Genomic DNA, 27654 nt, shown 5'->3' with positions numbered 1-27654 from the left:
GCTCACTGGTCTATAATTGCTAGGGTTTTCTTTACTCCCCCTTTTGAACAAGGGAACAACATTTGCTATCATCTGTCTTCTGGCATTCTTCCTCCAGACAATGATGACACAAAGATCAAAGCCAAAGGCTCTGCAATCTCCTCCCTGGCTTTCAGAGAATCCTAGGATAAATCCCATCTGGCCCAGGGGACTTACCTATTTTCACACTTTCCAGAATTGCTAACACCTCCTCCTCGTGAACCTCAATTCCATCTAGTCTAGTAGCCTGTATCCCAGTATTCTCCTCGATAATCTTGTCTTTTTCAGTGTGAATACTGATGAAAAATATCCATTTAGCCCTTCCCCATGTCCTCGGACTCCATGTACAACTTCCTATTACTATCCTTGATTGGTCCTAATCTTACCCTAGTCATTCTTTTATTTCCAATATACCCATAGAAAGCTTTAGGGTTTTCCTTGATCCTACCTGCCAATGACCTCTCATGTCCCCTCCTGGCTCTTCTTAACTGTCTCTTTATGTCTTTCCTGGCTAGCTTGTAACCCTGCTTTTTGTATGGTTATCCCATGGGGCAATTTCCCATGGCCAATCAACCTAGCCTGCACATCCATGGACTCTATGGGGCAATTTCCCATGGCCAATCCACCCTAACCTGCACATCTTTGGACTGTGGGAGGAAATCCGCACAGACACAGGGAGAATGTGCAAACTCCACACAGGCAGTTGCCTGAGGGTGGAATTGAACCCAGGTTCTTGGCACTGTGAGGCAGCAGTGCTAACCATGGAGTCACCGTGCCACTGCAGCATACATTGTGCTGAGTGAAACCTCTGACAGAATTTCATCACTGTATTAGTTTTTTCCCTCTCTGCTTGACTCAATTACAATTTGAAATCAATGAATACATGGTCTATGTTACAACACAGAAACAGACAATTCAGCCCAAAAGGCTCATTGTGGTGTTTGTTTGCTCCACTTGAGTTTCCTTGGGACGCTTGTGTTGCTGTGAATCCTATCTCTGGACCAGGAGGCCTGGGGTCAAGCTCCACCCACTCCAGAGATGCGTCACAACATCTCTGAGCAGGTTGGTTGAAAATATCTCCAACCTTCTGCAGCTCGCTGCATCAAAACATTCTCCTGTGCTTTGCTCCCTCATGTGTTTAAGTAGTTCACCCTTCAATGCATCTGTGTAGTTCACCTCAACTGCTCCTCCCAATAATGATTTCCATTGGCTTGCCACACTTTTTGGATCTATTTGTGAATGTCTTAAAATGGTCATTAATTCTGGTTTCATCTGCAATTAAAGAGACCTTTGGGTGGTGGAACACTTGTTTTGTTGTAAAGAAACAATCACCTTACTAATAAAGTGGGGAATTGATTAAAAGAAAGATTTTCCATTTATGCTTGTTCAGGGACCCTGCCTTAAAATACTTGCCAAAAAAAAGGAATTCCTGGTTGAAGTGGAAGGACTGGTGTTATGTGAGGAAACGGGCAGCAGTGGCGCCCAGTCAGGTTTGAGATCAGCACGGAGATGGATGAGCTGATTTTTGTGCTGCTGTTTTAATGGCGCATTTTGCCAGGGCTCCAGGAAAATTTCCCTGCTGTTCTTTGAATAGCACCATGAAACCTTTCTGTTAACATCCAACTCTGGTGAAAGGAGCATCACATCTCTGAAAGCCTCCAACTTCAAAATGGTCCTGTTCCCTGCGCTGGTGAGAGAGAGCTTGATCGGACAATGATCTAACTGAAAAGTGGACACTTGGCAAGGTTCCCAGATGTGTCCTTATTTTTTTGGGTTATATTGTGTGCGATAGTAAGTTGTGGTCTTGTCTTTTTACTAACTGTGGCGAAATATTTGTTAGTTAATTGCAAGCTGCCGGTAAGTCATTGAATGGCTGATTTATTTTCCAGGCTACAGAAGAACTGCTTACCTTGCTGGATTTGGAGAAACACAGTTTTTTTATGGGTCGGAGTCGGGTATGTATCATCAGGCAGGTGTTTATCAGTAGAGCTGGAGTATCACTGTTAAGAGGCTCATGTGAAACAGAAGCTGATGAGTCATCAGGTTGAATTTATTGTTGGAACTCAGTTGGCAGTTTTACAAGAGAAAGGAGGAACAATCATTCTGTCTTCTGATGGTTATATTATTCCTGATTTTGTGCACGGGGGTGAATTGATGGCTTCTGTAGCTGATCTCAAAGAAAGGTTTGAGAAATCTATCTGACACTATCTAATTAGTGATCCTGTTCGGAGACATTTCCCAGTGTGAAGTTCATTCTGGTTCTAACTATAAGGGAACATGAGCACCCAGCAACTGTCAAGTCCTTAGAATTCTCACATGGTCAACTAGTGAATAAAATGTATTGAATTACTGTCACGTATTAATCATTTTAAGGAGAGTGAAATAAATTTTGGGATATACGATTAAGAATGTAAGAACATAAAGAGTAGCACCATCCTGAATTATCGTCCTATCCCTAATAGTCTTAATACTTGTACATCTATCAATATCCCTCCTGAATATACCCAATGATTTTTCTTTTTATTCGCTCATGGGATATGGACATAACAAGGCTGGGCTGGCATTTATTGCCCGTTCAATGCATCTGTGTAGTTCACCTCAACTGCTCCTCCCAATAATGATTTCCATTGGCTTGCCACACTTTTTGGATCTATTTGTGAATGTCTTAAAATGGTCATTAATTCTGGTTTCATCTGCAATTAAAGAGACCTTTGGGTGGTGGAACACTTGTTTTGTTGTAAAGAAACAATCACCTTACTAATAAAGTGGGGAATTGATTAAAAGAAAGATTTCCCATTTATGCTTGTTCAGGGACCCTGCCTTAAAATACTTGCCAAAAAAAAAGGTTTGAGAAATCTATCTGACACTATCTAATTAGTGATCCTGTTCAGAGAAATTTCCCAGTGTGAAGTTCATTCTGGTTCTAACTATAAGGGAACATGAGCACCCAGCAACTGTCAAGTCCTTAGAATTCTCACATGGTCAACTAGTGAATAAAATGTATTGAATTACTGTCATGTGATGGTGAGAAGGTGACGGTGAGCTGCCTTTTCAAACCTCTGCAGTCCGTGTGTTGTAGGTTGACCCATAATGCCATTAGGGATGGAATTCCAGAAGCATCCACAGCATTCTTTATTCTTTCGGAGGATGTGGGCATTGCTCAGACAAAGGCAGCATTTGTTCGGAATGGGTCTATTTGGCGCCGCCCTTTTGGCTCTAAACTGTTTTGGCGCTCATTACTTCGGCGCTGAGCTGTTTTGGTGCCAATTCAGAATAAAAAAAAGTCTTGTAGGGCCCATAAGAAATTTGTTTTTATTACATTGTAAGAAATAAATCTAATTCATTATTTTTAACCTATTCATTATAAAAATGAATTTCTACATTTTGCTACATTTATCAAACACATATAGATAACCATTGTGTGAAAATTTTGGTTTGCCTCTCTTGCTTAGAATGTTTTTAGCCATTTCTGGTATGGGCTGCACAAGAAAATAGAAAGAAAATTGTATTACAGCTTTCCAACATGAAGACAGAAGGGCTTAAGTATCATCAAGGCAGTAGATGACTATTAACAATTGTTAAATAAGAAAATGATTACAAAACAAGATTTAAATCTACAGCACGTCATTACAGCTTTGACTATCAACTCTTGCTAGTTGAGAAAATTGCATCGGGTTGTTAGTCATCCTCTCTTCTTTAACCAAACAAGACTTTTTTTCTTGTTTTGAATTGGCGCCAAAACAGCTCAGCGCCAAAGTAATGAGTGCCAAAACAGTTTAGAGCGAAAATGGCAGGGCCAAATGATCGGCGCCAAAATGTACCCGACCCACATTTGTTATCCATCACTAATCTCCTGGACAAAGTGGTGGTGAGCCAATTTCTTAGACTGCTGCCCATCCTCAGGGTGTAGGGATATCCCAACAGCGCTGTTAGGATTTATAGGATTTTGATCCAGTGATAGTTCCAAAACAAGATGACATGCATCTTGGAGAGAAATCTGCTGGTGCTGCCCTTGCCATTGTCAGTGGGTTCGATAGAGAATTCCAAAAATCCGCATTCCTTTGAATTAAAACAGTTCTCCTCCTCTCAGTCCTAAATGGTCAACATTCTTAAGCGAGTGTTGAATTGGATATTAATAAACAGGGATCTGTGAGAGCAAACTCAACAATTAGACAAAGGTTCAAAAGCAACCTTGAACTGAAAAACATTCAGTCATTATTAAAAGGAAACAAGTTTTTTTTCGGTAAGGAACATAAGAGAGAAGAGATACAAAGTTTCCCAGGCTCTCCATGTTTTTTCAAAGGAAAGGATAACATTTATATACTTTAAAATATGCTGAGAAGTGACAGATTATGATGAAATGTTTACCATTCATAACACTGAACTTAGCCTTATTGATCTTTCAAAACATCAATCATTCACATCATTCCATAACTTTGTTTCTGTGTACAAGCATTTTAAGCTAAAATCTGCAGTTCAAAATATACAAGGAGCCATTACAAGGTTAGAGGTTTTGTATGCATTCAGCCGGTGTCATGTTTACTGTCCCCAACATTTTGTCACAGTCCTTTTTAACTTAATGATCTATAACTCAAGAGTTGGCCAATTTTTCCCATCATGCAATGTTAAATGTTCCCCACAATACCTCAGTCGTAAATAACATTTCATCGACAAACTTACAGAAATAATGAAAATGATATGGGTTTATTTTAATATACTGGGAAATAAAAATGATATTCCATGAATAAAAAGTTAGATTTTCAGGATTAGAGAGGTTATCCATAAATGATTCATTAATATTCTGAACTTGGTACATCATTAAAAATCCTTTTTTTTAGGGATTTTACAGTGAGTTAAATAATGTAAAAGTACACATTCAACTGATTCACACATGATTTCAAAAGAATTCAATGTGGGGTTTTCAACAGTATGACCACTGGGTTTCTGTGTTGAACTGCATCAGTGCTGCCAACGATTGGCATCACTTTTACAATTGCAGTGAAAGTGAGGGTGAAAGTTTCACAGTAATGACAGTCTCAAAAACCATGGCCAATAAAACAAAGGAAGAAGGAATCACATGTTGGGAATTTTAGTTGAGAGGCTCTTTTAGTATTCCACTGTGTAATTTGCAACAGGTTGTCCATTCTCATTCACTATTTGATTCCCTGTGGCATTGCTCATGAGCAGCCAAGACTAACTTACTTTGTTTTGTCAGTGTGATGGGCAGGGAATAATGGAACGGATATTTTGGACAGGGAGAGGCAGGTGGCAATCGGAAAGAGAAGAGGTGAGTACAATGTAGGAGAAAGACAATGAGGTTGAAATAGTGGGGAAGAACAGGGAATTGGAGAAAGAGTGGGTGGGCATAGAGTACACAGGTGAGTTAAGCAGGGGTAGGAGAAGTTAGAAAGAGTGTAGTGGATGGGAATGAGGGAGAGAAGATCAGAGAATGGAAGAAATTTGATATTCCTCATCTCTGGGATCACCTCTCAGTTGATGAAGTGAACAGTATAATTGATTGGTTAGATAATTCAACAGGGTTGGAGCTCACTGAATGATGGAAATGAAAGTTAGGAGGGGTGTAAGTTAGGCTGCTGGTTCACTTCTCCTCCCCATACTGCACACTCTCCCAATATCTGGGTGCCTCCCTTTATGTTTAGGAGAATTGGTTAAACTGATTATCTGTTTGACAACTAACTATATCTGAGAAAACAATTGGCGATAAATTGTGGTCATTCTGGAATGAATTTTGGAAATACTTCTACATGCAAAAGTTGAAAAAAAAATGCAAATAACTTGCTGCAAAATCAAATGTTAATTTCAAACTGAGATTGATAGGTTTTTGTTCATCTAAGGTATTCTGGGATTTGGGATGAACTCACAGATCAGTCATGGAGTGGAGGAACAGGTCTGAGGGACCAAATGGTCTCCTGATCCTGTATCCCTATTAAATGTGGTTGCTGTTGGATTATATTTAATAGAATCTAAGCTGCACTATTCCTTGTTCACTTCGTTTCACTTCTTCACAGTCATCTCACTGACTGTGGATGGGTGCAGCTCCAAAAACACTCAAGAAGCTTGACATCATCCAGACCAGAGTGGCCCACTTATGTCCTCACCTTCAACATTCACACTCTCCACCACCGATGCTCCGTGGCAGCAGCAATTTATAAATGCAGTGCAGAAATTCACCAAAGCTTCTTAGATAGCACCTTCCAAGGCCAAGTTGACTTGCACCGAGAGGGTGCTTTTCCAGCACCACACTTTTCAACTTTACACCTAGAAGGACAAGGGCAGCAGAAACATGGGAACATCATCAGCTGCAAGATCTCCTCCAAGCCACTCACCATCCTGACTTGGAAATATACCGCTGTACCTTCACCGGCACTGGGTGTCTTGGAATCCCCTCCCTAACAGTACTATAGCAAACAGCCTGCAGCAGTTTAAGAGGGCAGCTCACCATCACCTTCTCAGGGGCAACTAGGGATGGGCAATAAATGCTGGGCCAGCCAAAGATGCCCACATCCCATGAGTGAATAAAATAAAATGGAAATTCATTTTGAACACATGGCTCACTCTTTACAGAATTGTTTATGAGCAAGTATTAACAATAGAGAAAAAGTTAGTCTATCATAGATGTAAACCTTTAATTAAAATGTTTATGTTTTTAAAATTATACCATGTATAATTCTGTGTAATTAGAATAATCAGTCAGTTTCTTGGTAAGTTTTCATGTTCAGAAGCTGATTTATCCTACATTTGAAACATTGTAGCCTTTTCACTGAATGTGTCCAACAGAAGTACAGACACAAGTTGTAATTCTCATTGCTCGTGACATTTTGCCAAAATTCTCTGCAACCACCTTTCATCTCTGAAGATCAGCTTGTCATATATCCTTCCTGCTGGCCTTAGGAACCTTCTCGAGCTGAAGAGTCAGTTTTGTTCCGATTCATAAGTTACAACACAAAAAACAGGCCATTCAGCCCAACTTCTCCATGCTTCACATGAGCATTTTCCCACCACTTAATTTCATGTGACCTGCATGTTTATCCACCTCTAGGGCACACACAGTGCACTCAAAAGGAGACCATGTAAGAAATGAATCAGTTCCTCAAAAGAAATACTCTAAAATCTAATAAATGAATGATATGGAGGTGTAGTGTTGGACTGGGGTGGACAAGGTTAGAAGTGAAGCGACACCAGGTTATAGTCCAACAGATTTGTTTCAAATCATAAACTTTTGGAGTGCTGCCCCAATGTTTGATGTGCCAGTATACTTATCTCACTGAGATATCCCCTTTAGTATGTTCCTCATTAGGTTTTAAGAAGTTTGGTTGTATTAAATGTTTTGTTGTTCAAAGTTGCTTAGCTCCTGTGATTTCAAATAAACCTGTTAAACTCTAACCTGGTGCTGACTGACTTTTGACCTAACAAATGAATGAAATGTGATGAAACAATAAACTGATGTTGGAATGTGGATTGGTATCCAGATTTTCTTCAAAGCTGGGGTTGTTCCCCGTCTGGAGAAACAGCGTGAGAAGCTGATTTGCCGGAACCTGATCTTGCTGCAGGCCATGTGCCAGGGATTCCTTGGGCGCCAGCAATTCAAGAAGATGAAGGTAAAGCTCAGTCACCGCTGATTGCAATGGCCTGAAACCCCATCTCCAACGGCCTGAAACCCCATCTCCGGCCTCCTTAAACCCCAACTCCGACCTCCTTAAACCCCAACTCCGACCTCCTTAAACCCCAACTCCGACCTCCTTAAACCCCATCTCCGGCCTCCTTAAACCCCATCTCCGACCTCCTTAAACCCTAACTCCGACCTCCTTAAACCCCATCTCCGACCTCCTGAAACCCCATCTCCGACCTCCTTAAAACTCAACTCCGACCTCCTGAAACCCCATCTCCAACGGCCTGAAACCCCATCTCCAACGGCCTTAAACCCCTTCCCCATGGCCTTAATCCCCATCTTCAATGGCCTTAAACCCCATCTTCAATGGCCTTAATCCCCATCTTAAATGGCCTTAAACCCCATCTCCAACGGTCGTAAACCCCATCTCTGACCTCCTTAAATCCCTTCCCTATGGCCTTAAATCCCTCCTCCAATGGCCTTAAACCCCTTTCCCAATGGCCTTAAACCCCTTCTCCATGGCCTTAAATCCCTTCTCCATGGCCTTAAACCCCTTCCCCATGGCCTTAAACCCCTTCCCCATGGCCTTAATCCCATTCTCCAATGACCTTAAACCCCTTCCCCGTGGCCTTAATCCCATTCTCCAATGACCTTAAACCCCTTCCCCATGGCCTTAAACTCCTTCTCCAATGGCCTTAACCCCTTCTCCTATGGTCTTAAACCCCTTCCCCATGGCCTTAAACCCCTTCTCCATGGCCTTAACCCCTTCTCCAATAACCTTAAACCCCTTCCCCAATGGCCTTAAACCCCTTCCCCATGGCCTTAACCCCTTCTCCAATGGCCTTAACCCCTTCTCCAATGGCCTTAACCCCTTCTCCAATGGCCTTAAACCCCTTCTCCAATGGCCTTAAACCCCTTCTCCAATGGCCTTAAACCCCTTCTCCAATGGCCTTAAACCCCTTCTCCAATGGCCTTAAATCCCTTCTCCAATGGCCTTAAACCCCTTCTCCAATGGCCTTAAACTCCTTCTCTTATGGTCTTAAACCCCATCTCCAATGTGTACTCAAAGGGGAAAGAATCAAACTGTAAATCCTAACCACAATCTAAAGGCCTGATTCCTCCTGCCTGAATGTTCCATTTAAGAATGGCCTGTATTCTCTGGTATTGAGTGAGTTGATTGTGTTGGTTTTTCCCTTTCTCCAGACGCAGCGTTTAGCTCTTTGTTGTATTCAGAAGAACATTAAGAAATACTGGATGATCAGCCAGTGGCAGTGGTGGCAGCTGATGTCCAATATCCGTCCAATGCTTAGTGTTAACTTGGTTGATGAAAAGCTCCGAGTCAAGGAGGTATGTTTGTGTTTATGAATGTGTCTTGGCTGTTCGAATCCCCTTCACCCCCAACTTCTGTATTAAAGGAATACACCTTAGTTCACTCAATAGAACACAGAAACATTGGAGTGAGTCACTTACAAAATTCAGCTTGTATAAACCTATTAGTGGGAGTTGTGTTTCTAAATATCAACACGGGCAATTTAGTGACTGAATTGAATTAATTTTATTGTCTCATGTACCCACATGAGTACAGTGAAAAGCTTACAAGTCACTTATGGCACCATCGTTGATACAAAAGTACCCAGATGCACAATCTTGGGATCAATAGAGTAATTTATTTTTCTTTTATCATCAGTATCTTACCAATCTCTCAGAGTTTTACTTCAGTCAAGTAACGGGTGTTGAAATTACTTCCATATATCACCCATTCACCAGCACTGACCCAATGTTCGGTAACTCATGGAATGCCTACAGTGTGGAAGCAGGCCGTTGGGTCCATGAGTATTCCACCCAGATCCACCACCTCCATCCTATCGCTGCACCTCTACATTTCCCATGGCCAATCCATCTAACCCGTATGTCTTTGGACTGGAGAGGAAACCGGAGCAAACCCATGCAAACATGGGGAGAATGTCCAAACTCTGCACAGATGGTTGCCCAAGGCTGGAATTGAACTAAGGTCCCTGGTGCTGTTAGACAGCAGTGCTAACCATGGAGCCACAATGCCAATCACTGAGCATCTGTGCCAAAGGGAGAAAAATGTTTTTGTCACGTGGTGCTTAAAACCAGATAATAACGATTCGGCCCATTGGGTCTATGTCTGTGTTTATGTTCCATTTCAGCTTTCCCCCACCCTCTTTCCCATCACCTTATTAACCTATCATTCCCTCCCTTTCTCCCTCATGTGTTTATCTCACTTTCCCTTCGATGTATCTATGTCGTTCACCTCAACCAGTCCTCGTGTAAGTGAGTCCCACGTTCTAGCATTCTCCATGTGCCCTCTATTGGATCACAGTTTGTTTCATGGAGGGAGCATAACAAGGATTCATTGGACTTGTTCCCAGGATGGCAGGACTCTGTTGTAACAGACACTTGGCAAACCTGACCTGTAACCTCTAGAGTTTTGAAATATGAGAGGTCATCTGATTGTAAGTTATGGTATACCCCAAGGAAAAGGCAGGGCAAACACAGGTAAACTCTTTCCCTAGTTGGGGAGTGCAGAACCGGGGGGAGCTACACTTTTAAAATAAGGGGAGGGATGCCATTTAGGTCTAAGATGAAGTGAAATTATTTGGAATTCTCCACCCTAATGGGCTGTGAAAGCTCAGTCTGTGAGTTTGTTTAAGGTTGCGGTTGATAGGTTCCTGATTACCAGTGGAATTCAGGAGGAATGGTGGGGTGGGGGGGTGGGAGCAGGGTGTGGTGTGTAAAAGGGATTGAAGTGTTCGTTCAGCCACAATTATGTGGAATGATGGGTAGGTTCAGTGGGCTGAATGGCCTCCACCTCTTTCTATAGTACATCATCAGAATGATCATCTTTTTGACAAATAACAGCCAAAGAAATTTATTCTCCTTGCCCTCCTTCCAAATTCATCCTTGTGATATGGGTGTCATTGTCTGGACAGTGTTTATTTTCCATTCCTAATAGGCCTTGGGAGGTGGTGGTGAGCAGTTGCCTTCAACCACTATAGTCCACAATAGTGTAGTTTCATCCACAATGCCATTAGGGAGTGAGGTCCAGGATTCTGACCCAGTTGCATTGAAAGAATGGCATTACATTTCCAAGTTAGGATGGAGAGTGAGTTGGAGGGAATTTGCAGGTGGTGCTATTCCCATGTATCTTCTGCCCCTTCTCCTTCCAAGGTTAGGTTTCAAAGGTTAGGTTTGACGAGTTATTATAAATGGTACACATGACTGCCATTGTGTACTGTGAGTGATTGTTGAAGTTTGTGGAGTTGGTGCCAATTGATTCAGTTGCCTTGCCCTGGATGGTGTCAAACTTCCTGAGTGTTGTCAAAGCTGCACCCATCCAGGCAAACGTGGAGTATCCCAGCACACTCTTGACATGTGTCTTGTACATGGTGAACAGCCTTTGCAAAGTCAGGAGTTGAGTTGTTCACTGCAGAATCCCAGCCTTTGACCTGCTCTTGTCACGTCAATATTTAAATGGCTAGTCTGGTTCAGTTTCTGGTTAATGGTAAACTCTAGGTTGCTGATAGCGTGGCATTCAGCACCAGTAATTGCCTTGCATGTCAGGGGGTGAATGTTATATTGCCTGTTGATGGATATGGTTATTCCCTGGCATTTGTGTGGGGCAAATGATACTTTTATTTGCGTTAACATGGTGTTTCTTACATAACTAGGATGAGGTTAGTGCATTGTGGAAGAAGTTGGAGAAATCTCAGCGGGAACGTAATGAGATCCAAGAAAACACTGACCTACTTGAGGGAAAGGCAAGTTCACTCCTGATTTCTTTATCGTTATCATAATTATGTTGGGGACATTTCCACACCTCCTTGTGTTTATTTTGGGTCTGATCCTAATAGGCGGTTGTCTTTTTTCCCTATGTATTCTGATCTTCCTTCATTCCCATGTAGTCTCTAGAATGAATCAGTTACAATGGCAGGACCAGCCAAAAATATATGCAGCCCTGGCCATCCATATTGCTGCTGTGGATCTGAACGTTTTGATGTGTTTCTGGCTTATAACAAACTGAGACAAAGTGCCCAAATAGTCAATCAGGTTTTAAAGCAGACAGATGCTGGAAGACTCTGGTATTAGCTGAAAGGTTCAAAACGCTGTTGTACAATGAAAAGTCTTTCTGTTTCTCTTAAATAAGATGAGTACTCGAGTGCTGAATTATTTCATTTAGATTTGTACACAATAGTTGGCTATAATTGTTTGAACTAATCAAATGTAAAGGTGACTGTAGATTTTGTACCATCAGTGGTTCTGAAAGGGTTAATATTGAGGAGTACCATGTGCTCCACCACTATGAAACTCCCTTATGACATTGTGAGCAGATCAGCTTAAGGTCTGGAAGGAATGAGATCTAAAATCTGATCCTGTTTAAGTCTCTTGAACAATGTCTATCATGTCATTGTAACCAATAGCTAGTGACAAACTATAATGTGTTAACTACAACAAAACTCTTCTAGTGAGACCAGAAGTAGTTTCCCTCTAATACACAGACCATATTGCTTCCTACATTTAGACAGGATGGTGGAAACCACTCTTATCGTGTACAGCAGCTCCTACTACACAGTAATTCCACAAGCTCACACAACAATCACCCAGAGTTATCATTAGAATCATATAGTCACAGAGATGTGCACCAAAGGAAAAGACCGTTTGGTCCAACTCATCCATGCTGACCAGATATTCTAAATTAATCTAGTCCCACCAGCCAGCACCTGGCCCATATCCCTCTAAAACCTTCCTATTCATATACCCATCCAGATGCCTTTTAAATGTTGTAATTGTACCAGCCTCCACCAGCCTCCAGCCTCCTCTGGCAGCTCATTCCATACATGCACCACCCTCTGTGTGAAAAAGCTGCCCCTTCAGTCCCTTTTATATCTTTCCCCTTTCAACTTAAACTATGCTCTCTAGTTTTGGACTCCCCTATCCTGGGAAGAAGACCTTGTCTATTTATCCTATCCATGCCCCTCATGATTTTATTAACCTCTATAAGGTCACCCCTCAGCCTCCGACGCTCCAGGGAACACAGGCCCAGCCTATTCAGCCTCTCTCTATAGCTCAAACCCACCAACCCCAACAACATCCTTGTGAATCTTTTCTGAAACCCTTCAAGTTTCATAACATCCTTCCCATAGCAGGAAGACCAGAGTTCCTTCATTCTCAGTGGATGGTCCGTGGAGTCTCCTGTGAGGCAGTGAATTCCAAAACGGGAACACTGGTCCTGCTGGTCGATGTGTGTGGAACCTCAGGGAGGCTGTGCTACTGTGTAGCTTGAAGGGAGTGTTAGTTATCATCAACCATCAGATAGAGGTGTTTCAACTAGGAGACAGTGAGGTCTGCAGATGCTGGAGATCAGAGTTGAGTGTGTGGTGCTGGAAAAGCACAGCAGGTCAGGCAGCATCCGAGGAGCAGGAAACTTGACATTTCAGGCCGGAGACCTTCATGAGGAATGAGTGCTCCTGACCAAGGGCTCTGGCCCGAAACGTTGATTTTCCTGCTCCACTAGAGGTGCTTTACTTCCTGTCATTTGTTCTTGCCAAACCTGCTTTTGGGAGAACACAAGATCCAAATACCTGATGCAGACCCAGAGAAAAGAACAGCTTCCACTGGTGGGTGATGGACCAACAGAATAATCACACTGCAGAAGGAGGCCATTTGGCCCTTTGTGACTGCAACTGTGTAATACATTTAGTGCTGCTCTCCCACATGACTCGACATCCCCGGACATTCTTTGTACCTCAATCACTGAAGACCTGTAGTCATCACTGGCGGTCTCTCACAGACGAGGATGACTCCCAGGGTGAGTCTGTATGTGGCTGTATAGACTACCGCAGGCTCTGTTACACTTGGGTGTTCATGGGAAGGGGTGTGTGGACCGTTGGTGTGGCAGCACGCTCCTTATGCTGCTTTCTCCTGGCTTCCGCTTTTTCCTGACAGCAAGTCTCGAGATGCTCGACACCTTCCCGGATGCTGCTCCTCCATTTTGGACAGTCTTGGGCCAGTGATTCCCAGATGTCTGTGGGAATGCCGTACTTCCCCAGTGAGGTCTTGAGGGTATCCCTGAAGCACTTCCTCTGTCCGACCTGGGGCTTGCCTGGCCTTAAGGAGGAGAAAGTGAGGACTGCAGATGCTGGAGATCAGAGCTTAAATATGTGCTGCTGGAAAAGCGCAGCAGGTCAGGCAGCATCGAAGGAGCAGGAGAATCGACGTTTCGGGCATAAGCCCTTCTTCAGGAATCAGGATTCCTGAAGAAGGGCTTATGCCCGAAACGTCGATTCTCCTGCTCCTTTGATGCTGCCTGACCTGCTGCGCTTTTCCAGCAACACATTTTTAAGCTCGCCTGGCATTAAGGAGCTGGGAGTAGATCACTTGTTTGGAGAGTCGACTCTGGTCCGATAGTAAAGCAGCATAGGCTGTCTCTATGCAGGCTGCAGCTGGAAATCTCTCCTTGAAAGGTGGCCCAGGACAATAAACCTTCCAACAAAACCTACCTTAAAGTGTACATAAATATAGGCTACTGTGAGGCATGTCTGATAAAATTAGGTCGCTCAATCTACTTATGTGGGAGATTGACTCAACTGATTTTATTAAGGCCTTGGCAGCCTGTGACAGACAGTCTATTGAAGAAAGTAAATTCTATGTCCATGTCCCATAATGGTGACAGACCTCGAGTTAATTTCATTAGCTGGATTTATTAATTCTTCCTTTACTTGTCACATTCATACACATTAAAAGCACCCAAACAGTCAATCAGGCTTTAAAGCAGAAAGATGCTGGAAGTCTCTGGGAATAGCTGAATGGTTAAAAATTCTGAAGGACAATGAAAAGCCTTCCTGTTTCTAGTAAATAAGATGGGTACTGGCATGCTGAATTATTTCATTTCGATTTGTACACAGTAGTTGGCTACATTAGTTCGCATTATGCAAAGGTATCTGTAGACTTGGTGCAGTTATGGATCAGATCAGATCCCCTCAAAATATACTAAGAAGGTAACCCAGACCTAACATTTTCTAATTTTAAAGGTAAATGTGTTCCAGATGTAACTTGATTTGTCAAACTACATGATATTAAGCAAAGCACAATCTGTTCAAACACAAAGTAAAAATACAACAAGAGAAAGGGGCACTTGGAATTGCTGAACTCCACTGGAAAATATCTTAGAAAATAGAGGAATAAAAAGTCTAGCATTGCAGAAATAAATGAAGGTTCAGAACAACAGTCTCCCAACTCAGACCAGCCTTGAGTCTGCACCGGGTCTTAGCTCCAGATCGTGCTGCGTGTCACCTCCAGGTTCATGAGGCTGGGAGATTGCTCTGGAATCTCCTCGAGATAAGGAGACCATGCTGAGGCCATGCCAGGCCGAGAGAGCATTATGTACAGCTGGAAGATTGCCATGCCAGGAAGCTGCATGCCATGCCAGGACGAATGCATCAGGGGCTGCTTTGCCAGGCCAGGAAATGTCTACTCCAGGCCAGGAGTCCACTACACCCAGTTGCAAAGCCGCTATGCCAAGCCCCCAGAGACTACCACGGGGTGCCTTTACACCAGGCTGAGAGGACCCCTCATCGTGTCTGCACTGAAGCCAGGAACCAACCGGAGGCTGGCAGACAGGGAAGACTGGGAGAGAAGAAGAAAAAAAGAGAAGAAAAAGAAAAAAAAAATGGGTGGGAAGGACAAACTCTGGCTGAAGGGTCCTATTCCGCTGCTATCCTGAACTGGAAGAGATTTCTGAGAGAGAGAGAGTATAGCAGCTTGGAGAGATTCACTGCCTTCCAACCCTGCAGAGGCCCCAGCAACAACTGCTGACAGCTAACTAAACATCCTGGTCCTGTGGGAACTTGACCACACCTGCTCAGACTGCTTCTATTGTTCCAACTTAAAAAAAAAGCAAGGTCTCACAAGTTGTTTATCTTCTTATAGACTGCTTGTCACCTATTCCCTAATCTCACTCTAAAAGAAACCAGAACAAACACACCTCTTAAAGCCGCAGTATTGTCACAGTACCATGAGTGCGTCTGAAAGGATTAATATTAAAAAGGTTTCAACTCTGTGTTCTTTTGTGTTTCTTATCCTGTCCGTATACTACCACTCTACCTTGCATGTCCTCACAGTATTGTGCATTAAATCCTTTCCTTGGGTTCATTTCTACACCTTGCTCTCTCAGAGGGACTCTCCAATCTCAAAGACTCTGTGCCTTCTCCTGGTTTGGTTCGGTTTTGACCGACAGACTTCCGGGGATTTAAATCTTATAAGGTCATGCATGGCTTAGAAAGGGTGGATGCTGGGAAATTGTTTCCATCAGGCGGGGGTACTAGGACTCGTGGGCACAGCCTTAGAATTAGAGGGGGTCAATTTAGAACGGAAATGAGGAGACATTTCTTCAGCCAGAGAATGGTGGGCCTGTGGAATTCACTGCCATGGAGCGCAGTGGAGGCCGGGATGTTAAATGTCTTCAAGGCAGAGATTGGTAAATTCTTGATCTCACAAGGAATTAAAGGATACGGGGAGAGTGCGGGTAGGTAGCGTTGAAATGCCCATCAGCCATGATTGAATGGTGGAGTGGACTCGATGGGCCGAATGGCCTTACTTCCACTCCTATGTCTTATGGTCTTAAATCCATCCCGTGGAGTTCTTCAGAGACCTTTTGTTTAACTTTGTGGACATTTTCTTCCTGTTTGTTGGATCTGATGTGGAGTAAAGTCAGGTGGAGGGGAAGCCTAGTGGCTGTCTTCAAGCCTTAGTAGATCCTGAGAAATCCACTCAAATGATATTCTCCAGAGTGTATGAGATCACCCTGTGGAAGGGGAGTCGGAGGTTGATTTCATTGGAACAAGATCCTGAGCCGAGTTGCCCAGGTGGATGTGGAAAGAATGTTTCGTCTTCTGGAAGAATCTAGAAGTAGCCACCATTGTTTAAAAATAAGGGAGTGCCCATTTAAAATGAAGATGAGAATTTTCATTTTTCTCTTGCTCATAGGGCTGAGAATCTTTGGAATCGCCTTCCTAAAAAGGCGCTGGTCGCTGAAATTTTAATATTTTGAAAGCAGTGGTTGGTAGATCCTTGATGGAAGATTATGGGGGATACGCAGGAATACAAAGCTGAGGTTAAAATCGGGGCGTAATGAGTGGTGGCACGGGCTTGGAAGGCTGCGTAGCTGATTTTTATTCTTTGTTTGTATTTTTGTGTGTATCAACCATGTTGGTTAGAATGAAGATTTGGCACCTTTTCTTTATGAAATGTTACTGAAGGAGGTGAATTATCTAAATTGGACCACAATTACTACAGATCATAGTCACTCTAACCCATTCAGCTATGGCCGGCAGTGTTACCTCATGTCCAGCAGGAAGATTCCCAAATCTCAGTGTATGGTGCATCCTTTCAGATCCCAATGATGACCCTGGCTGGTTGGTCAATTAACTGCTCCTCACGTTTCTGAGTTTACTGGCTTCTGTTGCTAATGTCCAGACCCAAACTCCAGATGGCTAGGACCGGTTACTCACACTTAGCCTGATGCAAGGGGCTGCTTTAACTTGGGAGCAGATTTGCAAACCAGCGTGTTAACAGCTCTGCATTCTCCTGTACAGAAGTACTTCAAGTGAGTGTGTGTTTGGGAGGATTGATTGTTACGTTCCAAGAAGGATCAGGAGACCACAGCAGGAGTTTTATTATTGTCTACAGGCAGCAAGGTTAGACAAAGCTGTTTTCTGGCCAGAATGGCCAATAGCAAATTATTTCAGCATGTGATTGGACTCTTAAAATGACAATCCACCATATAAATTCACAACATGCATGAACGAGATGGTATACAGTAATCGGGAGGGGGATTAACATCTCTGATTTGCATCAAGCATTCCAGCTCTAGCTCTTTCCAGCCCAGATTTTGGGTACAGCAGAAACATTTGTCTGAAGCTGTTTCAAGTTCATAGAAGTTTGTAGCCTGATACCTGGCAGAGAAACTTTATAATTCCTACCCTAATTGAGCAGCAACACTATGTCCATCATCGCTTCACTTAAAAATATGAATTATTGACCCGGGCTTGCTCCCAGTAGCATCAAAGTGTGTCCATATTGATTATGATCTCTCCTGGAGTGGTGCTTTATCCTGTGCAACTCATTATATGATGCTTGATTCTGGGAGCTACAAAGAAACCTGTGTGGAATTTTCAAGTGGTTAAGGGGAATGTTAACTATTTCGAGATGACAACTAAGTTTCACTCGAATTACGCAAGTTGCTAAAATCAAAATCAAAAGGAAACAGCAGAAACATTTGAAGTCCTGGGGAGTGTTGCTGAACAAAGAGACCTTGGAGTGCAGGTTCATATCTCCTTGAAAGTGGAGTCGCAGGTAGATAGGATAGTGAAGAAGGCGTTTGGTATGCTTTCCTTTCTTGGTCAGAGCATTGCATTTAGGAGTTGGGAGGTCAAGTTGTGGCTGTACAGGACATCGGTTAGGCCACTTTTGGAATATTGTGTGCAATTCTGGTCTCCCTCCTATTGGAAGGATATTGTGAAACCTGAAAGAATGCAGAAAAGATTTACAAGGATGTTGCCAGGATTGGAGAGTTTGAGCTATAGGGAGAGGCTGAATAGGCTGGGGCTGTTTTCCCTGGAACGTTGGAGGCTGAGGGGTGACCTTATAGAGGTTTATAAAATCATGAGGGGCATGGATAGGATAAATAGCCAAGGTCTTTTCCTTGGGGTATGGGCGTCCAGAACTAGAGGGTGTAGGTTTAGGATGAAATGGAGAAAATTTAAAATGGCAACTTTTTCATGCAGAGGGTGGTGCGTGTATGGAATGAGCTGTCAGAGGAAGTGGTGGAGACTGGTATAATTACAACATTTAAAAGGCATCTGGATGGGTATATGAATAGGAAGGTTTAGAGGGATATGGGCCAAGTGCTGGCAAATAAGACTAGATTAATTTATCTGATCAGCACAGACGAGTTGGACCGAAGGCTCTGTTTTTGTGGTGTACATCTGTGAGAACTGTGAGAACCTGGAGGGTCTTGACAGGCTGGATGTGGAAAGGCTTTTTTGTTATTTATGAGAGAAAGAATAAAAAGAAAAGAATCAACAAGGTCATGATTTAAATATAAGAGATGATACTAATTTTTCCTCTCCCAGGATTGAGAGTCTTTTGAACTCTCTTTCTGAAGGTGTGGTGGGACCAGAGTTCTTGAATATTTTTAAGGCTGAGTTGACAAATTCCTGTTAAGTTGGGGTGGGGGTGGGGGGGTGGGTGGATTGGTGAAGTGTTAGGCAGAAAGTAATTTACATTTTGAGGTTGCAATCAGATCAACCATGATCTTATGAAGTAGCAGATCAATATCAATGGGCTGAATGGCCTACTTGAGAGGTCAAATGGCCTGCTCCAGCATCTGTCCATATATTTGTATGATGAGATGACAAGCTTCAGGAACTGAAACACTTCATACCCAGACAGTAGGCCACATGTTTAACCTTTGCTGTGCTGTTAATTGCTTTGTGGTTTCAAGAAGCAATATGTATGTTCTTGGCTATGAATTAAGAAAAGGAAATGAGATGTTTCAACCTAGGAAATTAAGAGAAGGAAAGACAGATGGATATTATTTGACCCTGAGAAAAAGACCATTTATTTTTCTGACCACACGCAAGTATTCTTACAGAACAAGCTCCAGTAAATTCCCTGAAGAATTTGTGCTGCTGTTACTTTACTAGTGTTAACTGCCAACTGCTGATGAATCATTGACAGTGGGTCATGCTTCATCAAGCTGAGAACGTTAAGTAAGTACAGACCAGAGAAAAAAACACTCCATCCACTTGGGCAGCACTTGTGTAACTGTTAACAAGGCTGGGCAAGATCTGCAATCCTGGTACAAATGAAGTTGTTGGCAACCCCCAGGAGTCTAACCTGAATCAGTCAGCCTCCTCTGCCCCTAACCTTAACCAAATGCAGGAAAGGTTATTTGTTTAATGTGCACTTATCATTTGGATGGGCATGCCTGCTATCTTAACTAGAAATTACCCTGTCCAGCGAAGTCATTGTTGTTTAACAGAACAGCATCCTTTTTTTATGAATTAGGCAATGAAAGACTCTCAGAGATTTACAAGGGTTTTATTATTAATCTATAATTTAGCACTAACACCAGTTTCCACCTTTCCCACCTGCTCCGTCTTCCCTTGTTTTCAAGAAACATTGATGTATTGCTTAGAGTTACATAGATCAAAGGGTATCAGGAAAAAGTAGGAATGGAGATATTGAGTCAATGATCAATCACAACCAGACCGAATGGTGGCACGAGTTCAAAGGGCCAAATGGCCTCCTCTTGCTCGTATTTTCCATGTCTCTGTTTCTAAGCTCATTTCCTTTCTTGAGGAAGACCTAGCTTTTTCAAACAATATACTTTTCTAATCAGCAATGTTATTACACACCACTGGGGCGGGTGGGACTTGACCCCAGGCCTCCGGGCTCAGAGATAGGGATGCTACCACTGCACCACAAGAACCCCAAAAACCTAGTTTTTTTCTATCCGTAAGTGGTCCCGCGCACAACTGGAGGTTTTTTCACTTGTGAAATCACTCATGTTTTCCAATTTCTGTGCATACCCAAGAAGGGTAATTCAAACCATCAAAGGTGAGGGAGAGATGAGATCCCAGTGGGATCACCAAAATGACCATTCTGCAACTCAGCACAAACGTAATTTACACCAGGTTTAGTCATTAGAAAATAACGGTTTATTGTAACCAACTTAACCTTAAAAAATGGTGGAGAAAAGGAAACTGGGATTTTGGTCTATTACAACGCAACTTAAACAATTCTCCTTCAATAAACTCTAAATACAGTCTCACTCGATCATAAATAAGACACAGTAACTATGGGTGGATGCAAAACACAGACAGGGTGAACATAATTCCAAAGATTTAAAGTCTAAATTTCAAGGGTGGGCTAAATTGTCTCACACAATCCTTTCAATTGTTAGAACTAATGCCACACAGTTGTTTGTAAAGCACTGGTAATTCTTCAATTCTTTATAATTGATCTGCAGACACAAGAACATAGGAACTTGAAGCAGGAGTAGACCGTCCGGCCCTTCCAACCTGCTCCATCACTCAGTAAGATCATGGCTGATCCTTTTATGGCCTCAACTCCATTTAACCTTCTCTCACCATAACCCTTAATTCCTTTATTGTTAAAAAAAAAATCAATCTTACTTTTAAAGGCATTTACTGAAGCAACGTCAACGACTTCACTGGTCAAGGAATTCCATTGATTCATAACCCTCTGGGTGAAGAAGTTCCTTCTCAGTTCAGTCCTAAATCTGCTCCCTCTAATCTTGAGGTTGTACCCTATTGTCCTCATTTTACCCGCCAGTGGAAACATCCTCTCTACTTTATCTTACCTATTCTCTTCATTATTTTATATGTTTCTATAAGATCCCCCCTCATTTTTCTAAATTCCTGAGAATATAATCCCAACCTACTCAGTCTCTCATCATAAGCCAACCCCCTTAATTACAGAATCAATCTAGTGAACGTCCTCTACACCCCCTTCAGTGTCACTACATTCTTTCTCAAGAAAGAAGACCACATCTTCATTCAATACTCCAGGTAGGGTCACACCAACACTTTATACAGCTGCAACATAACCTTCCTGCTTTTAAACTCAATCCTTTTAGCAATGAAGGACAAAATTCTGTTTTCCTTCCTAATTACCTGTTATATCTGCAGACCGACCTTCTGTGATTGGTGCACAAGGATACCCAGGTCCCTCTGCACACAGCATGCTGCAACTTTTTACCATTCAAGTAACAACCCATTTTTACTGTTATTCCTATCGAAGTGGATCACTTCATATTTATTAACATTGTTTACCATCTGCCTGACCTTTGCCCACTCACTTTAAGTATCTATGTTTCTCTGCAAAGTTTCACAGTCCTCTGCACACCTTGCTCTGCCACTCATCCTAGTGTCATCTGCAAACTTTGACACACTACATGTAGTCTCCAACTCCAAAGCATGTAAGTTGTGAATAATTGTGATCCAATGCTGATTTCTGAGGCTCACCACTAGTTACTGATTGCCAGTCAGAATACCACTCATTATCCCCACACTTTGTTTCCTGCATGTTAACCAATCCTCTATCCATGCTAATACTTTACCCATAATACCATGCAACTTTATCTTATGCAGCAGCCTCTTGTGCAGCACCTTGTCAAAGGCCTTTTGGAAATCTAGGTACACTACATCCACTGGGTCCCCATTGTCCACTGTGTTCGTAATGACTTCATAGAATTCCAAAAGATTAGTTAAGCATGACCTGCTCTTCATGAACCCATGCTGCTTCTGCCCAATGGGACAATTTCTATCTAGATGCTTTGCTATTTCTTCCTTGATAATAGACTCAAGTATCTTCCTCACTGCAGGAGTTAAGCCAACTGGTCTATAATTCCCGATCTTTTGTTTACCTCCCTTTTTAAACAGTGGTGTCAAATTTGCTATTTTCCAATCTGCTGGAACTGGCCCCAGAGTCCAGCGAATTTTGGATAATTTCCATTAGTGCACTTGCTATATATCCCGCCATCATTCTGTTCTTCTCAGAGTTCTTTCTTTTAAACTTTTGCAGCCAAGGGTCATCATTTAAAATCGATTCTATCAAGGGGTCAAAAGATTAATGTCGCCATGCAGGGATGTAGAGTTGAGGTTAAAATCAGATCAGCCATGGTCTTATTGAAAGGTAGAATCAACTTGAAGGGCTGAGTGGCCTACTCTGCTTCCTTATTCATTTGTTTGTAAATGGTTTTGGTTTTCTGTCTTTTCTGAAACAGAAGGTTGGTGTGAAGGTACAGGTGGTGTGGCATGGTGGTGGAGGGGGGTTGAGGGGAGAGAGAGAGGGAGAGAAGGGAGGTGGGGAGGGAGAAGTGGATGATTACAGTTTGCCCAGCTCTGAATGTTTTTTCTCTTCTCTTCCCCCGGCACTCACAGCTTTTTTAAACACTCTGCAGCTTAACCAATCAGAGGGCTTTGGTCAGGCAGAATATCCCTAATTCGAAAGTCTCTTGGTATTGCTCAGTGTCAAATTCTCTCTCTGCTTTCTTCAAAAAGCAACATTGTCTGGCACAACCGAAAATATGCAGCACTTGATCTTCAAGTTGCAGAACTCTCCGATAGAATTCTGTTATAGAGCAGTACAATGTTCATTTCTGTTTCTAGTCTCAAAAGAGAAAAATACACAGTCTTTTACAATATCCCCATTCAAGGCTGGAAGGCAGAAGTATGCTCAATCTTTCCCTGTAAACAGAACTCTGAATGTTCAGATGGGATGTGGGAATGCCGTCAGGGCCAGAATTTGTCCCCCTTTCCAAATTACCCTTGAACTAACTGGCCTGCCAGGCCAGCAGATGAGAGACACCCACATTGCTGTGGGTTGGATCCCCATGTAGGCCAGACCGGGTAAGGATGGCAGATTCCTTTCTGAAAGGAGATGAGTGAACTAGATGAGCTTTTATGCTAATCAATGTCAGTTCTCTTGACCCTCAGCATGCAGACCAGTTTTGCATTTCAGCTTTTTACCTATTTTGTTTCTAATCAATCTGTTCAGAAATGTCATACACACCTCAGCAAGTGGGACTTGAACCCAAGCCTCACGGTCCATTGGGTAGGATCATTACAACTGCACTACAAGAGGGCCCTAAATTTCAGATTTGTTTTCCTTTTATTTAACCTATTTTTAGTCAACCTGTTCAGAGATGTTTTTACACATTTGTAGAGCAGGTGGGACTTAAATGGGCCTCCTGGTCCAATGGATAGTGTCATTACCACTGCACCACAAGAGGGCCCCAAATTTCAGCTTTTAAATTTAAAAAAATTTCAACTATTCTTTTCAAAAAACCTTGCACAGAGATGTCATTATGCATCTCTGCAACAAAGTGGGACTTGAATTGACCTCCCGGTCTGAGGGTGGGGGCACTACCACTGCACCACAAGAGAACTTCAATTTTCTGGTTTTTGTTAATGTAGTTTAAATTCCCACTAGGCGCTGTAGTGAGTGTTGAACTCATGTCTCCAAATAATGAGACTGGGTCCCTGGTTGATGAGCCCAGTTACATTACTATTATAAGGAGATTGACGAACATTGTGGAAAACATTTGCAGTCTTTGGAGTTTTTCAAAATGCTATGAATGGCTGAATAAGTAGCTCCAATGGGGAAACATCAGAAATTTAAATCTTAGCAGGACTTATACACTTAATAGTAAGGTCCTAGGGAGTGTTGCTGAACAAAGAGACCTTGGAGTGCAGGTCCATAGCTCCTTGAAAGTGGAGTCGCAGGTAGATAAGATAGTGAAGAAGGTGTTTGGTATGCTTTCCTTTATTGGTCAGAGTATTGAGTACAGGAGTTGGGAGGTCATATTGCAGCTGTCCAGGACATTGGTTAGGCCATTGTTGGAATATTGCGTGCAATTCTGGTCTCCTTCCTATCAGAAAGATGTTATGAAACTTGAAAGGGTTCAGAAAAGATTTGCAAGGATGTTGCCAGGGTTGGAGGATTTGACCTACAGGGAGAGGCTGAACAGGCTGGGGCTGTTTTCCCTGGAGTGTCGGAGGCTGAGGGGTGAGCTTATAGAGGTTTACAAAATTATGAGGGGCATGGATAGGATAAATAGACAAAGTCTTTTCCCTGGGGTCGAGGAGTCCAGAACTAGAGGGCATAGGTTTAGGGTGAGAGGGGAAAGATATAAAAGAGACCTAAGGGCAACTTTTTCATGCAGAGGGTGGTATGTGTATGGAATGAACTGCCAGAGGAAGTGGTGGAGGCTGGAACAATTGCAACATTTAAGAGGCATTTGGATGGGTATATGAATAGGAAGGGTTTGGAAGGATATGGGCCGGGTGCTGGCAGGTGGGACTAGATTGGGTTGGGATATCTGGTTGGCATGGGCGGAAGGGTCTGTTTCCATGCTGTACATCTCTATGACTCTAAATCCAAATGGCAATAGACTTAGAATTTAGTTGATTCATTCATATTCAATTGCATGCACATGGATAGCAGTGAGTTGAGGTTAAAGTATTTCATTTTGCATTTTGATTAACCCTTGGCACAACATCGTGGGCCATAGGGCCTGTTCTGTGCTGTACTTTTCTATGTTCTATATTTCTCTCCATTGCCTATAGTACTGTATGAAATTGAGTGAACTTATTAAATTAGATTACTTAGAGTGTGGAAACAGGCCCTTCAGCCCAACAAGTCCACACCTAACCTGCACATTTTTGGACCGGAGCACACCCACACAGACATGGGGAGAATGTGCAAACTCCACACAGACAGTCACCTGAGGCAGGGATTGAACCTGGGTCTCTGGCACTGTGAGGCAGCCGTGCTAACACACTGAGCCACCGTGCTGCCCCCGAATTAATACATGTTCACCTTTGACATGGTGAATGTCAGCATGCGTGGGATACTGCTATTTATTTCAAGACCAGATTTATACTGATTTGATGCCCCACTGCAATACAAGGGTTACAATTGGCATGTTTTACTGGACTATGAAGGTTTGTAAATCAATTGAGAGCCTCTCTACAGGGTGCACTGAGAAGACCTCGCCTTACCCAGCAGAGCGTGTGGGCAGTCATGGCGGATGCAGAGGACTCAGCTTGGTTGTACTACATTCCTGTTGGATAGCTTGTGGAACCTCGCCGTGTTCATACACAACACCTCAGTGTCCACCAAGGTGATGGGGTGAGCATTTGTAGATCTGCACTCTAACATGAGTCAGCATCTTCAGGCAAGAGTGAAATGGGGTTGAAAATGTTCAAATCCTTGTCACTGTGCAGTGAAGGCAGGAACAAATGATGTGTTGGAATTAGGATATCTTATCAGACTTGCTAGTTGGTGAGAACTGGTGGGGTTTTGATACAATGTGCAGATAAGTCATCCGTAAAAGCCACATTAGCATATGATTTCCCTGCTCGTCGAAATTTGGTTTTAATTCAGCAGACAGTTTGACATTTAGGAATTAATGTGGCTCCTGGTTTAAATGCTGGGAGTTTCTAAGCACTCGAGAAACTCTGCGGAGAGATTATGTTGTCAAAACATTGTTACACAAGTCTTGATCTTGGTTCTCTCCTTGTCTTAAGCTGACATTTTGATAATGTAATGCTTAGTGAGAGAATCAATCGATCATACCCTTGATAACAATTGCTGATAGTTTAAAACTAAATAAAACCTTAATTGACCTCACACACAGCCAATGCTTTTAATTGCAGCACCTGTTATTGCGAAAGGTTTCATTGTTGGTGATTTCACATTTGAATGTTCGTTCCTAAAAGCCTGCACTTCTTTTCTTCTTAATTATATATTTGTTTGAAAAAGAAATTGAGGCTTAAATGCAGCTGCTGTGAATGATATTTTCTTCTGGATAATTTTGAAAGCAAGGGCCTCCGAGTAGCCAACTATTCAGTTTGATCTGCTCTGTTAGTGTTATCCAAATCTCTCTTCTTCATAAAGGCTCCCCCTTGTGGATGGCATGGTGGCACAGTGGTTAGCCCTGCTGCCTCACAGTGCCAGAGACCCTGGTTCAATTCCCGCCTCAGGCAACTGTCTGTGTGGAGTTTAGCACATTCTCCCCCTGTCTGTGTGGGTTTCCTCCCACAGTCCAAAAATTTGTAGGTTAGGTGAATTGGCCATGTTAAATTGTTGGTAGTGTTAGGTGTAGGGGAATGGGTCTGGGTGGGTTGCTCTTTGAAGGGTCGGTGTGGACTTGTTGGGCTGAAGGGCCTGTTTCCACACTATAAGTAATCTAATCATTGAGGGAGAGGAAAGAAATTGTGCAGTAATGTGCTTATGAAATAGTCCCCATCCCTATTAATCGTCTCTTAGAGTTGGCCAAACGTTGGACCTTTTGAACTTTGATGTATCTCATCACCATACATGGGTGATCAACTGGTCCCAGTAAAACATATTTCACCAGCTCTCACCTCTCACCTAAGTGAGAATGTCAAGAAAATGAAAAAGGTTTAAAATCTATCTTGGATCAATTTGAAAAACTTTCATCAGCCAACCCATGCACATTGTATATTAAAGCTTATTTGGAGATAAATAGATTAGTCATAAGTTGTAATAGAAAAATGATTTGGTGGAATGCTGAGATTGAAGCAGGGGACAACAGCCTTTTTATGAATCCCAATGCAACAATAAAGAATGTTGCAGGGCATTTTATATTGTAGGCTCTTAGAGTCTGATTAAATTAGTTGGCCCACGGTTCCTCCTATTTCAGTATAAAACCTGTCACAACATTCATTATCTCCATCAGTAGATAGCACACACAGGGTAGAGGAAGGAATCACTATTATATTTTCTTCAAACATTTTTATCTGTCACAGTCAGTCTGACTCCTAATTGAATGTTGGCATGCATAACTGGCATGGTTTTACTGTGTTCCTACTGGGATAGCAGACATTGTGGAGATTAATACCATTGTGCAATGACTGCGGGCATGCTTTCAATATTTCAGAATCATGTGTAAGAGGGTGTTGAAAGAGTAGAACAATGGGATTTCCATGCTCCAAGTTTGCCTTGAAGATTAATATTGGCACTCTGTTCATGTTTTTCACTGCCGTATGACACAACCTTTCAACCTTCTCTTATCGCAATGCTGCTAAAGGCCATCGTATTTCTGAACATTGCTCTCCTGTTCATTCTGAGTGCCAAATATCCCATACTGTGCTCTTTCCCACCTCCCTGTACTCCTCATTGTGCTGGAATCACGTTCTGTTGCAATATCTCCTGTTTAAACCTGGTCCTCTCGTTTCTCCAACCCCTTGGGTATCCTGTGGCTTCGGTTCCAGCAGTGCACTGAGAATGGGTAACAGGCAGGCAGTGTGGCACAGGAAAACTGTGGGTGGCCTGCCCCTTCCTACCAATGTGTCAGTTTGCCAGCAGCAACAAAGGGAGGAGATGGCCACTTAAGTGGGAAGGCAATGGTTGAGTGGTATTATCAC

At 42.7% G+C, this 27654-nt stretch overlaps 1 protein-coding gene across 6 annotated transcripts in view; it reads left to right on the top strand.

Annotated features, from left to right (window-relative positions):
- Positions 1-27654, top strand: part of LOC140488098 (unconventional myosin-XVIIIb-like) — a 483418-nt gene that overhangs the window by 304902 nt on the left and 150862 nt on the right. For all 6 annotated transcript variants that reach the window (XM_072587853.1, XM_072587851.1, XM_072587852.1 and 3 more), the window contains 4 exons: positions 1908-1973; positions 7509-7637; positions 8852-8995; positions 11344-11433. In XM_072587853.1, the coding sequence (XP_072443954.1) occupies positions 1908-1973; positions 7509-7637; positions 8852-8995; positions 11344-11433 (429 nt within the window). The remainder of the gene's footprint in view (positions 1-1907; positions 1974-7508; positions 7638-8851; positions 8996-11343; positions 11434-27654) is intronic.

Source organism: Chiloscyllium punctatum, chromosome 17, assembly GCF_047496795.1.
Source record: "Chiloscyllium punctatum isolate Juve2018m chromosome 17, sChiPun1.3, whole genome shotgun sequence".
In the NCBI taxonomy this organism is placed as follows: Eukaryota; Metazoa; Chordata; class Chondrichthyes; order Orectolobiformes; family Hemiscylliidae; genus Chiloscyllium; species Chiloscyllium punctatum.
The sequence above is the reverse complement of the archived record's forward strand: the minus strand, read 5'-3'. Positions and strand labels throughout refer to the sequence as shown.